Below are 13238 nucleotides of genomic sequence, written 5' to 3' on the forward strand. Positions count from 1 at the left end.
GTGGTTCCTAGGATACTTAAGAGTAGAATGGGAGGCAGAGCCTTCAGCTTTCAGGCCCCTCTCCTGTGGAACCAGCTCCCAATTTGGATTCAGGAGACAGACACCATCTCTATTTTTAAGATTAGGCTTAAAACTTACCTTTTTGATCAAGCTTATAGTTAGGACTGGATCAAGTGATCCTGAACCATCCCTTAGACTTAGGCTGTTGGGGGTGGGGTTGGGGGCTGGGGGTCCCATGATGCACTGAGTATTTATTTTTCATTCACCTCTTTTAACTCTGTTAATACATCACTCTGGAATTTAATCATGAGTTTTTATCAATCTCTGGCTCTCTACTACATCATGTCTTTTGTCCTGTTTCCTTCCACTTACCCCGAGATTTTAAAGATATAAAATCTATGATTTGTATATTTTGGGTATTATACACTTGTATTTCACCACAGTGAAACTTGTGACTGAAAATGATGCAGCGTTTTTTTGTAGTGTGGTAGTGATATATTGTATGAAACGGAGTGATTACTCATTCTAGAATACTGTTCTTCATTCTGTAACACAATGACTTAGTGTTTCTGTTGGCTGATGGTGCACATCACAGTTAAACAAAGATAAACTCTAGCTGAAACAGAACATATGTTCTGTATCGATTCATCATTGATACAGCTGTCAACTACAGTCAGTGGGAGACTGAATAAAAATGCAGGCTGTAAGAGTAATCACAGTATTCGTTTTCAATATTACTGTGCTGACTGCATGTTTTACCTTAGAAAAAATGGTGTAAGTCTCATTTTCCATTATGCGATAGTCTTCATGAGATATAATCTTCATGAGATGTAGTCTGCCGCTAAGTTTAATGTAAGGGATCCAGTCAGCATCTACAGAAAAAAATGACCTCACTATTTGATCTTTGATGTTTTTTTTTTTCTCCAGCGATGGAGGAGCTGGTGTGTGAGCTTCGTCTGTTTCTGGATCTGCTGGACAGAGAATATCTGAGTGCCGGGGTCCGAGAGAAGAAGACACACCTCTCCAACATTCTGCACAGAGTCTTGTCAGACAAAGGTGAGGATTCATCATACAGTGCACATTAAAAGCCTTCAGAAACACTTTAATGGACATACAACTGGAGTCACAGTTATACTATTGGTTACCTGACCAAACTATAACCCTTCTTCATGAGTAGTCAGTTTATTTCTTTTTAAGGCACTCAGAAGTTAGGTACCAAGAAGCTGCTGTTAGGTAAGCATGGGATTGATTTGATTGGTTGCTGCATTTAGAAGGTCACACTGGTATACTTTTAGAAATTAAACCCTTTATGTACAACTAATGTGGCCAAAATGCTTCTAGTTAATATGTGACTAAAACAGTTAATTCCCTCTGTTTGATGATGCTTTTTTTCAGAATCTTGTAATAGTAACTTTTTTTGAGATACGGCAGTCTTTGGGTGCCAATATTCAAATAAAGTTTAGTCACTTTATTTCTTCTAGAACCTTCATTCAAGTCGGAGATACACAGTGGACTACCAGCTCCGCCTCAAATGCCCCTCCCAGAAATCCCTCACCCCTGGATGGTAAGACTTCTATACTGAAGATTCATTTAAATGTTTAGTTTTTGTTTATTCATATCTGAGTTCTGTGTTGAACTTATTGCAAGCAAAGCTTGCAGTTAATAAGTTATGTTAAGTCCCAGTATGTGCTCAGGTTGTCTGATTGCACTGTGTCACTTTGTTTCCTCTGCTATGCTTCATTCTCTTTGGCTCAGCCTAGCTCTTCAGTGCCAAAAATTAGGCAAATTAATAAAATGTATTTATACTGTTCACTTAATTTAATGGCACTACTCTTAATTTCGTCTGAGTCTTCCATACTGCTGTCATCTTAGTTTCCCCTGATTAGCTGATTTTGTCAAACTCTGTTCAAAACTGTGCATTTACCCAACAGTTTGGATCAATTTATGACATTTTATTGAATTTGGATTTTTTTTTTTCAAAAAAATATATGACTGCTTTGTGTCACAAAAGTAAATTCATATTTAAGACTCCTCATTTAATTATGTTACCCAACAGGTTTTTTTTTTTAACTGACACCAATACCATTTGCAGAAATGATTATTTCTGAGATTCATTAATCCTGTACTGGCTCATTTTCCTTTTGATGGCAGCAAGAAAAATCAACACAATCTGTTGTTTGTACCTTACGTTCAGTATTAGCAGATGATGAGCTTGTTAGCAATAGAATAAAGTTATTTGCTCATTTTTGTGACATTCTGCATCTGAATGCTGTCCATCCACATAAATGCCAGATTTAATAATACACTGGAACATAAGAACCATGTGAGATGTGTTTTTACATTCACTTCTGAAGCAGTTGGAAGGCCCATCATGGCTTCAGTATGTTTTCCTGTCAGTGTCACAGTGCTCATTGATCCTCATTGTAACATACAATGAGGATCATAACATCTCTTTTAAAACAATGATGTATGTGTGATTATTGTGAGAGTGATATGAGGAACATGTGTATGTAAAAAGACCCAGTGTGCGGAATAACAGTATGTCTGTGTGATTATTGTGGGATGCCTCTGATAGAAAGCAGGTGGCTGTGATGGCAATAATCCACAACACCTTGTTCTACATCAGACACACACACACACACACAGCAAGGCACAAGGCCTTTACAGTGCAGTTTGCAATTAGAACCAGTTTTCAGCCTCGGCCTCCTTTGGTGACCCCAGTATGTGTCTGGAAATGACTGCCAAGTCTTCCCAGAAAACTAAATGAGGGAGGAGGAGGAGGAGGAGGAGGAGGAGGAGGAATGATATTTCTTTGCCTCTACTTGTTGTCTCTCTTCTCTGCTGCTATTTTGTAGCAGCTTTTCTCCACTCTGCAATCAGAACCATTAACATAAGAAAATACTGCACGAGAGCTCAGACTCACGGGCCTGTTAGGTGGTTTCCTTTATATTTATATTTATTTATGTAGCACTTTTCACAGATAAAAATTGTGCTTCACAAAAAAAGACAAAAAATAAAAGTATAACATATAACAATATAAAGCAATCGAATACAGCATAAAAGAACAAGATAATTAAAAGCTTTTCAGGATTTTAATTAAGTAGAAACTGAAATTCAACATGAATACAATGTAAGACAACTTCAACTTGAAGTATGAACTATACTAAATATGTACAATAAGGTTTTCGAGCCTTGCTCTTTCAGTTTTCCATATATTGCCACTTTTATATTAAAATCGGGGCTGTGTGGTAGATAGAAAAGCAGTTCTTGTCCCTGACACCAGAGGTTCTCTCTGGGATAAACCTTGGTGGCTGGGGGACCACATCAGGGACCGCTTCAGTTTTCCAGCAACAGCATCCCCAGCAGCCCTATACCTCTCAAACTGTCTCTGACACTGGGCGGGACTCCTCTCCAATACAAAGGAGGCTAATACCAGCTTATTAATTAATCAAAGACCCAGACAAAGTTTTCATTCTTTTGAAAGCCTGACTCTTAGTCTTGTCCATCCTAATTGGGAAAATCAAAAACCTGTTTTATTTGTTATTATCTATCGTCCACCTGGTCCTTACTCAGAGTTTCTGTCTGATTTCTCAGACTTTTTATCTGATTTAGTGCTCAGTTCAGATAAAATAATTATAGTGGGTGATTTTAATGTCCATGTAGATGCTGAAAATGACAGCCTCAACACTGCATTTAATCTATTGTTAGATTCAATTGGCTTCTCTCAAAATGTAAAGGAGCCCACCCACCACTTTAATCATACTCTGGATCTTGTCCTGACATATGGCATAGAAACTGAAGACTTAACAGTATTCCCTGAAAGCCCCCTCCTGTCTGATCATTTCTTAGTAACATTTACATTTACTTTAATGGATTACACAGCAGTGGGGAATACGTTTTATTACAGTAGAAGTCTTTCTGAAAGTGCTGTAACTAAGTTTAAGGATCTAATTCCTTCATTGTTATGCTCTTCACTGCCAACACAGTGCAGAGCAGCCACCTAAACTCTGCTCCCAGTGAGGTCGATTATCTCGTCAATAGTTTTACATCCTCACTGCGTATAACTTTGGATACTGTGGCTCCTCTGAAAAGGAAAGCTTCAAATCAGAAGTGCCTGACTCCGTGGTATAATTCACAAACGCACAGCTTAAAGCAGATAACCCGAAAGCTGGAGAGGGAATGGTATCTCATTAAATTAGAAGATGCTCATTTAGCCTGGAAAAAGAGTTTGTTGCTCTATAAAAAAGCCCTCCGTAAAGCTAGGACATCTTACTATTCATCATTAATTGAAGAAAATAAGAACAAGCCCAGGTTTCTTTTCAGCACTGTAGCCAGGCTGACAAAGAGTCAGAGCTCTGTAGAGCCGAGTATTCCTTTCACGTTAACTAGTAGTGACTTCATGGATTTCTTTACAAATAAAATTTTAGACATTAGAGAAAAAATTATTCATAACCATCTCAAAGATTATTCTTCATGTTCGGCTGCTTTCAGCACTGCTGGTATTTGTTTAGACTCTTTTGCTCCAGTTGATCTTTCAGAGTTAACTTCAGTAGTTACTTCCTCCAAACCAGCAACATGTTTGTTAGATCCCATTCCTACTAGACTGTTCAAAGAAGTCTTTCCAATTATTGATGCTTCAATCTTAAAAATGATCAATCAGTCTTTATTAGTTGGCTATGTACCACAGACCTTCAAGGTGGCTGTAATTAAACCTCTGCTTAAAAAGCCATCACTGACCCAGCTGTCTTAGCTAATTATAGGCCAATCTCCAACCTTCCTTTTCTCTCAAAGATTCTTGAAAGAGTAGTTGTAAAACAGCTAACTGATCATCTGCAGAGGAACGGTTTATTTGAAGAGTTTCAGTCAGGTTTCAGAATTCATCACAGTACAGAAACAGCATTAGTGAAGGTTACAAATGATCTTCTTAGAGCCTCTGACAGTGGACTCATCTCTGTTCTTGTCCTGTTGGACCTCAGTGCAGCTTTTGATACTGTTGACCATAACATTTTATTACAGAGATTAGAGCTTGCTATAGGTATTAAAGGTACTGCACTGCAGTGGTTTGAATCATATTTATCTCATAGACTCCAATTTGTTCATGTAAATGGGGAGTCTTCTTCACACACTAAGGTTAATTATGGAGTTCCACAGGGTTCTGTGCTAGGACCAATTTTATTTACATTATACATGCTTCCCTTAGGCAGTATTATTAGAAAGCACTGCATCAATTTTCATTGTTATGCAGATGATACTCAGCTTTACCTATCAATGAAGCCAGATGACACACATCAATTAGTTAAACTGCAGGAATGTCTTAAAGACATTAAGGCCTGGATGACCTCTAATTTCCTGCTTCTAAATTCAGATAAAACTGAAATTCTTGTTCTCGGCCTCACAAATCTTAGAAACATGGTGTCTAACCAGATACTTACTCTGGATGGCATTACTTTGGCCTCCAGTAACACTGTGAGAAATCTTGGAGTCATTTTTGACCAGGATATGTCCTTCAATGCACATATTAAACAAATATGCAGGACCGCTTTTTTGCATTTGCGCAATATTTCTAAAATTAGAAACATCCTTTCTCAGAGTGATGCTGAAAAGCTAATTCATGCATTTATTACTTCTAGGCTGGATTATTGTAATTCATTATTATCAGGCTGTCCTAAAAGCTCCCCGAAAAGCCTTCAGCTGATCCAAAATGCTGCAGCTAGAGTACTGACAGGGACTAGAAAGAGAGAGCAGATTTCTCCCATATTGGCTTCTCTTCATTGGCTCCCTGTTAAATCTAGAATAGAATTTAAAATCCTTCTCCTCACATACAAGGTCTTGAATAATCAGGCACCATCTTATCTCAAAGACCTCATAGTACCATATCACCCCAACAGAGCACTTCGCTCTCAGACTGCTGGCTTACTTGTGGTTCCTAGGATACTTAAGAGTAGAATGGGAGGCAGAGCCTTCAGCTTTCAGGCGCCTCTTCTGTGGAACCAGCTTCCAGCTTGGATTCGGGAGACAGACACCCTCTCTATTTTTAAGATTAGGCTTAAAACTTTCCTTTATGATAAAGCTTATAGTTAGGGCTGGATCAGGTGACCCTGAACCATCCCTTAGTTATGCTGCTATAGGCCTAGTCTGCTGGGGGATTCACATAATGCACTGTTTCTCATTCACCTTATTTACTTTGTTTATACTCCACTCTGCATTTAATCATTAATTGATATTAATCTCTGGCTCTCTTCCACAGCATGTCTTTCTCTCCCCTCAGCCCAACCAGTCGCGGCAGATGACTGCCCCTCCCTGAGCCTGGTTCTGCTGGAGGTTTCTTCCTGTTAAAAGGGAGTTTTTCCTTCCCACTGTCGCCAAGTGCTGCTCATAGGGGGTCGTTTTGACTGTTGGGTTTTCTCTGTATTATTGTAGGGTCTTTACCCACAATACAAAGCGCCTTGAGGCGACAGTTTGTTGTGATTTGGCGCTATATAAATAAAATTGAATTGAATTGAATTGAATTAATACCCATTCAGCAGAAACCAGCCTAAAAGACCTAGACATAGTAATACTCTTAAAGAAAAGTAACTACAGTAAGGTAGGTAAATTGAGATAATAATAATAATAATAATAATAATAATAATAATAATTCTTATTATTATTATTAGCACTGGAGAAAGGTGATTCTTACAGTGGTCCCCGGCTTCTCTAGGTGATACAGAGCTCTGTCCAGCAGATGCATAACAGCATCGTTCACTCCGACTCCAGGCTGATAGGCAAACTGAAGTGGGTCCATCGATGAGTTCACCAGAGGGCGAAGGTGTTTGAGAATTAACCTCTCTAGTGTCTTCAATAGATGTGAAGTCAGTGACACTGGTCTGTAGCTGTTTAGGTCTGGGTTTTAGGCACAGGAACCAAACAAGATGTTTTTCCCAGCTATGGTACTTTACCTAGCTTCAACCTTGAGCTTGAAGCTAGGTAAAGTTGAACATGTGTCCAACTTCCCTGCATACTTGGTCTGCGCAGGACTTGAAGAGCCGGGCAGTGGTACCATCTGGACCTGGAGCTTTCCTTGCCTTGATCTTTCTGAGCTCTAATGTACCATAAAGTTCTGTAACACTCTTCTTCTCATCTTTTAGGAACCATTAGTTTTCTCTCTTTTCCAAATTGTTATGATAGTGTGAGGACACATGGTAAAAGCTGGGAGGAGCAGATTTTTCTGTCAGACAGCAGTACCTAGTGAATGCTTTGTGCTACTGTAGTAGCAGTAGCTGTCTGTCTGTCTGTCCGTCCGTCTGTCGTTTACATCACTGCTGCAAAACCACTTAAAAAATATTATAAACATGAGTTCCAATTTTAAAGCACTACACTTTATCATATTTGCAAAATTGTAAAAGTGTTATAACTTCACTTTCAACTTCACAAAAGAAAACCAAACACAATAAACTAAAAATTAACAATCAAATCATCTTTTTTTATTGTTGTTATTATTAAGTGTTGATATCATTATGACAGAGAGAACGTCCTGTGGACACTGGCTGGCAACATGCTGTGCTAAAATGGTAAATGGACTAGTTCTTATATAGTGCTGTTCTACTCTAGCTGAGCACTCAAAGCTCTTTATACAACAAAATGGTAATAATGACAGCAGAAACAAAGACAACAGAGATGTTCCAGAACATAGAACAAAACCTCTTCAAGTAACATATGTGCAGGGTTTGCAGAGTTTCAGCAAGTATAATTCTCATAAATACACTTGGATGGAAACCAGCTACTGTCTTTTATTTTGTGCCAGCTCTCTGTCTCTCTATTGCAGTCTCTGCTCTGAAATTACCATCTATCACATTTCCACACTGACCTCTGCAGAAGCTGTCCAGACAGAGAGGGAAAAAGTGTTGTACTCCCTCTCTCCACTCTCCATTCCTTTAGAAATTTCTACTGTGTGCAAATGAACCAACAGATAAATGGGTAAGAGGAAGAGAGAGGGGAGCAGGCTACTAAAATAAAAAGAGTAAACATATTAGAGAGTTAAAGAAACAAAGTGCAATATTTAGATATTATATAATATATAGATAAAACACTCACACCTTTGTTAGTCATGAGAAGTTGCACTGATTTTGCACAGTTGAATGTGTTATAAAACATCAGTTGTCAGTTATTGTTGGTGAATAAGTGGAGTAGAGAAAACTGGTGGAGGAACAGACAAGAACGATGGTCTGTTTGTGACCTGTTAAGCCTCACTGCAGAGCCAAACCAACACTCACAGACACAAAGAGCCTGTGGCTATAGAAGCTACATCAGTCCACAGCTTCCGCCATTTTGATTACTCATGGTTACATAAGCAATACTTACTTTGGAGCATCTCACTTGATTTAGAATATTTAGCGAGAGGCCAGTGTTATTGCACTCAGACATTAAAAATAAAGTGCAGATTGCAGACGGTCTCTTCCAAGATGTTCTGCTGCTTTGTGAAACAAACGAGGAAGTAATGGCACTGTGCAGACTTCCATGCTACACTTAATTACAGCAGAATTGTTCTGCAGTTTGTCATCACATTTAGTCCATTTCGGAACTTGCTCACATGGTAAAATCGTTTTATTTTCAGATGTTTTGTTAAACTAATATCTTTCCATATTTTATGGCTGTAAAATACATTAAAAATTCATTTTCAGCTCTTTAAAGTTATCACATCGAAGCCCATTTGTACAAGAGTAAGTATGATAGTAACATTCTTGGTGTTTTTACAAATTTAGTGAGACATCAGTTTAGCATGCTGACACATTGCATCTGTTAGCACAGCATAATAATCACTTATATGAGACTTGTTAGCATCTGCATGAGCAAAGATAAACAAAGAAACAAAGGCATTATATGGGTAAGTTACTCCCATTTTTTTTCCTAGGGCAAACTTGTCATTGACTCTTAGACACACAGACAATGTGCATGGACAGACATAAACACACAAACACAAATATTAATGTCATCAGGCTTCAGAAGATCCAGCAGGAGAACCACTAACCAAGAAGCCTCCCACTGGATCATGTTTTAGTTAATCAAGCTGAAACTGCTCCCCTTTCCTGTGTTTCCTTCCCCTTATTGTGTGAATGAAGTCAGGTTTTATATATTTGTATAAAAACAAAAGTAGGTTGTGTCCAATTGAACATTTTCCCCCCGGGCCAGGAGATTATACTTCTGTTGGCTCATTGTATATTTCTTATTAGGCTTTAGGGAGGCAAAGTTAATTGTATTAATCTATAATAATACAGTTATTAGTAGATTTAGTTGTTATATGAATCTAAATCTGAAATCTATGCTTCACTGGTGAAGTCATAACTGTGACTGAAACATCATCACTGGGCCAAACAGGCCAGTCAATACTTTTATGCTATTGGTTATGTGGGACAATGGTATCCCCACAAAATCCCAAACAGCTTACAAAAAAACCCCAATATTATTCATAAGTTGTTCTCAGGAATGGGATTTAATCTTAGTCTGTCTAATACGAAATTTATGGTACTACATTTGTGTCCATTTGCATAGGTATTTGCCTATGCAGAGCATGCAGCTCATAGTGGATGATGCTGTGTCAATCATTGTGTGATGATTGGATGAAAAGTGGGCTGGAACAGGAAAGAGGGCAATAATGGTGTTCACCACAAATGGGAAAAGCATGAAAAACATCAAAGATTGCCTGAACAACCAGTAGCAATACAAGCAAGAGTACTTCAGGTTATTTCTGACACTGCCCCCTGGTGATAGTAAAAAGTTCCAGCATGGAGATGACAGTCTGCAAAGCTGTCTGTAGGCTCTGCATACAACCAGCATAAAAACATTTTTAAGCCATAACATTACCAGCAGTGATTCTCGGACTCTGGCATGACAGTGTGACAGACCGTAGTCTGGAATAACTTCATTTCCAAGAGTCGAGTGCCAGATATCCCAGAGGAAACTATAAAACTACAAAAAATTACAAAATAATGACAGTAATGTTCATGTCTTTCCTCAATATAAATGTAACTAAAGTTCAATAATTGTTTGATGTAATATCTGTGCATTTTGTTCGTGCACAAAAAATATGGAACATCTTTGAAGGACAGAGACATCATCACTAAGGTCCCGATATTTTGGCTATTTATACATACACATACAGCTGTTGGAGATATGTGCTAATCAAAGACAGACAAACCCACAAAGCTGTTTCATTATTTAAAACACTTTAATGTGTTAGAACAAGTAGAAAGTCAAAAATACTGTCCCAAATAGTTGCTATGTGCCAAGCCATAAATCAGTTTTGGGTTTTCTCAGGCACACATACTGTAAACACTTTCATATTGGCATGAATCTTTTCATGTCAGTTTGATCCTCTCCACAACACTCAACTCATAAATCTCTTCAGTGATCTATGGAAGAGGATCACAGTACCATTTTACAATGTGCTACATGCCACACTTAAATGGATACACACGTGTGTTTTGGCACGCACACACACACACACACACACAGCAAAAACGAGATCTGGCTGTAATGGGATCATAATGACCAATAAATGTGACAAAATCCTACCGAAGTCCTCTTCTTGTCATTCTGTCATTTTTCATATTTAAGATTTATGTTTCAATAATATTGCTCTTTTATCTTTGGCATGAAGTAAATTCCTGCCTTCAGAAAGCCGTACGAATGGTTTCCATCCAACAGTTGAGTTTGAACAAAAATACTGGAAAATAAAAATAAATTATGTGTGTTTCCATTAAACCCCATTAAATTAAACAAACGGACTTGCAGATGGAGAATGGAGCTCCACCCAGCATGAAAAATAGTAAACATCTGTCTGAAATGTTTTTTCATTTTTCATGCTTCATGCTGCTACATGATAAAGAACACAAAAAAACAGTAAATGCACCAGTAATCTTAAACTTGATGCTCAAATTAAGTCAGTAGTCAAGTCCGGCTTTTATCAATTAAGACAACTGGCCAAGGTGAAGCGATTTCTTTCACGGCACCACTTTGAGCTTTTAATCCATGCTTTTATCACTACCCGCTTAGACTATTGCAATGCACTTTATGTTGGGCTGAACCAGACACTGCTCACCCGATTACAGATGGTACAAAATGCTGCTGCTCGACTTTCAGTTGGTGTCAAAAAATGTGAACACATTACACCGATTCATTTTAGGATTGATTTTAAAATTCTTTTATTTGTTTTTAAATGTCTTCATGGCCTTGCCCCGCCATATCTGTCTGACCTTCTCCACCTATACGTCCCTGCACGCTCCCTCAGGTCAGCTGATCTGTCACTGTTGCTGTAGCTCAGTAGGTAGAGTAGGTCACCTACTGATCAGAAGGTCAGCGGTTCGATTCCTGGCTACTCCAGGCTACATGCCAATGTATCCTTGGGCAAGATACTTAACCCCAAGTTGCTCTCTGACCGTCCCGCCGGAGTATGAGGTGCCGTTTACACGAGACCGTTTTCATTTTGAAACGGTGTCGTTTTGATGCGTTTCGGCCTTGCGTTTACACGACAACAGTGTCATTTTGATGCGTTTCGCCCTTCTGTTTACACGACAACAGAGTGAAAACGATGTGTTTCAGAAACGGGGTCCAGAGTGGAGCGTTTCAGAAACGCACCGGCTTGCGTTTTCGTGTAAACACTTGAAACCGGGGTGATTTGAAAACGCTCGACTCGCACATGCGCACTATGGTTGCGACGGCCAGTTTTTCGCGCACGCGCAAACTGATAAACAGTACTCGCGGATTCACGAGTGCTTCTTATGCTTTTCCTGTGTTTTTACCGTTTTGTAATTCAGCGTTGTGTGCAGCAGCGATCCAACCTCATCATCGGTCCACACAAAACCTCTCACATTGGCCGTTTTGTAAGTAATGAACAATTTGCCGCACTACCTACTGTGTCACTCCACGCATGCGCGTCTTGCGTAAACAAACTTTGCAAAGAGAAAACCAACGCCAACTTGTGGCCTGGCATGGGAACTACATCGTTTTCGTCGTTTCACATGTCCTCGTGTAAACGCGGATCGTTTCTGAAACGCCATCGTGTAAACGAAAGGCTGAAACGCATCAAAACGACACCGTTTCCAGTGAAAACGGCTTCGTGTAAACGGCAATTAACTATCATTCACATGTGTGTGAATGATAGTTAATTAAAAAAGCACTTAGCTTAGCAAACATGGAAGTGCTTGTATGAATGGGAGTGCATGGGTGAATGTAAACATGTTGTAATAGTGCTTTGAGTGCTCATACTGAGTAGAAAAGCGCTATATAAGAGCTAGTCCATTTCCTGTTGGTTATCCCAAAGACAAAGAGGAAGATGAGAGGTGACCATGCTTTTTCAGTCGCTGCCCCAAAACTGTGGAATGATCTCCCTCTGCACATCAGGCAGGCTGACTCACTCTCTGCTTTTAAATCCTCTCTTAAAACACATTTCTTCTCTTTGGCTTTTAACTCAGCCTGAGATTTTGGTTATTGTTTATTGTTTTAATTGTGGTTTTAGTTTTTATATATGTGTTTTAAACCTGTTTGCTCTTACTTGTGTACAGCACTTTGGCCAATGGCATTGATTTTAAAGTGCTTTATAAATAAAGTTGAGTTGAGTTGAGAGAGTTGTTTGTGGCAGCATACCCTTGATCTATGCTGTCTGCAGCATTTTTTGAGGTTGGTAGAAAAAGGTGTCAGTAGTACTTGCATTTTTTTTTTTCAGGACTGTCAGTTTTTGACATATCTGAATTTTAACTTGTTTCTCAAGCTGGAGGCTGCAGTCTCAAACTCGTAAGTTTTGGTGATTGTTTAATGCTTGCTTGTTGCAGTTGCCTTCAAGTCAGGATTCACGTCATCGGTTGTATCCTAAGGGCTGCGCCGCTCAAGCAGAATGTGGACCAGTCCTCCTGCTAGTTATAACACAAATGATTTCCATCTGTGCTGATGTTGGAGAGCAGTGCCACCTCCTCCGCCTGTTCTTCCTTTTTCTCTTTCCCTTGCCTTTCCCCCTGAAACAGACCCTCCTTCACTCCATTAGTTACCCGTGTAAAACACACTGAGATTAGTTGTGTCATGCGCTACAAACTCACACCAAGTGTCATGTTCTTTTTCACTTGAAGCGTTCAGCTCACAGAAGTGTTCTCATGTGATCGACATGCCATACACGCTAACTGAGCTGCGCTATCCGCAGCAGCCCAGTTAGCATTTGGAATTCATTTCCTCTCCTTCTCATTTGGATTCAGACAACCTCCCTCTCACCA

The 13238-nt window shown here is 39.2% G+C and overlaps 1 protein-coding gene across 3 annotated transcripts in view; it reads left to right on the forward strand.

Annotated features, from left to right (window-relative positions):
• afap1 (actin filament associated protein 1) overlaps window positions 1-13238 on the forward strand; it is a 103436-nt gene that overhangs the window by 55201 nt on the left and 34997 nt on the right. For all 3 annotated transcript variants that reach the window (XM_030722614.1, XM_030722613.1, XM_030722615.1), the window contains exons 2-3: window positions 928-1056; window positions 1482-1564. In XM_030722614.1, the coding sequence (XP_030578474.1) occupies window positions 928-1056; window positions 1482-1564 (212 nt within the window). The remainder of the gene's footprint in view (window positions 1-927; window positions 1057-1481; window positions 1565-13238) is intronic.

This window comes from Archocentrus centrarchus (assembly GCF_007364275.1).
Source record: "Archocentrus centrarchus isolate MPI-CPG fArcCen1 chromosome 18 unlocalized genomic scaffold, fArcCen1 scaffold_23_ctg1, whole genome shotgun sequence".
In the NCBI taxonomy this organism is placed as follows: Eukaryota; Metazoa; Chordata; class Actinopteri; order Cichliformes; family Cichlidae; genus Archocentrus; species Archocentrus centrarchus.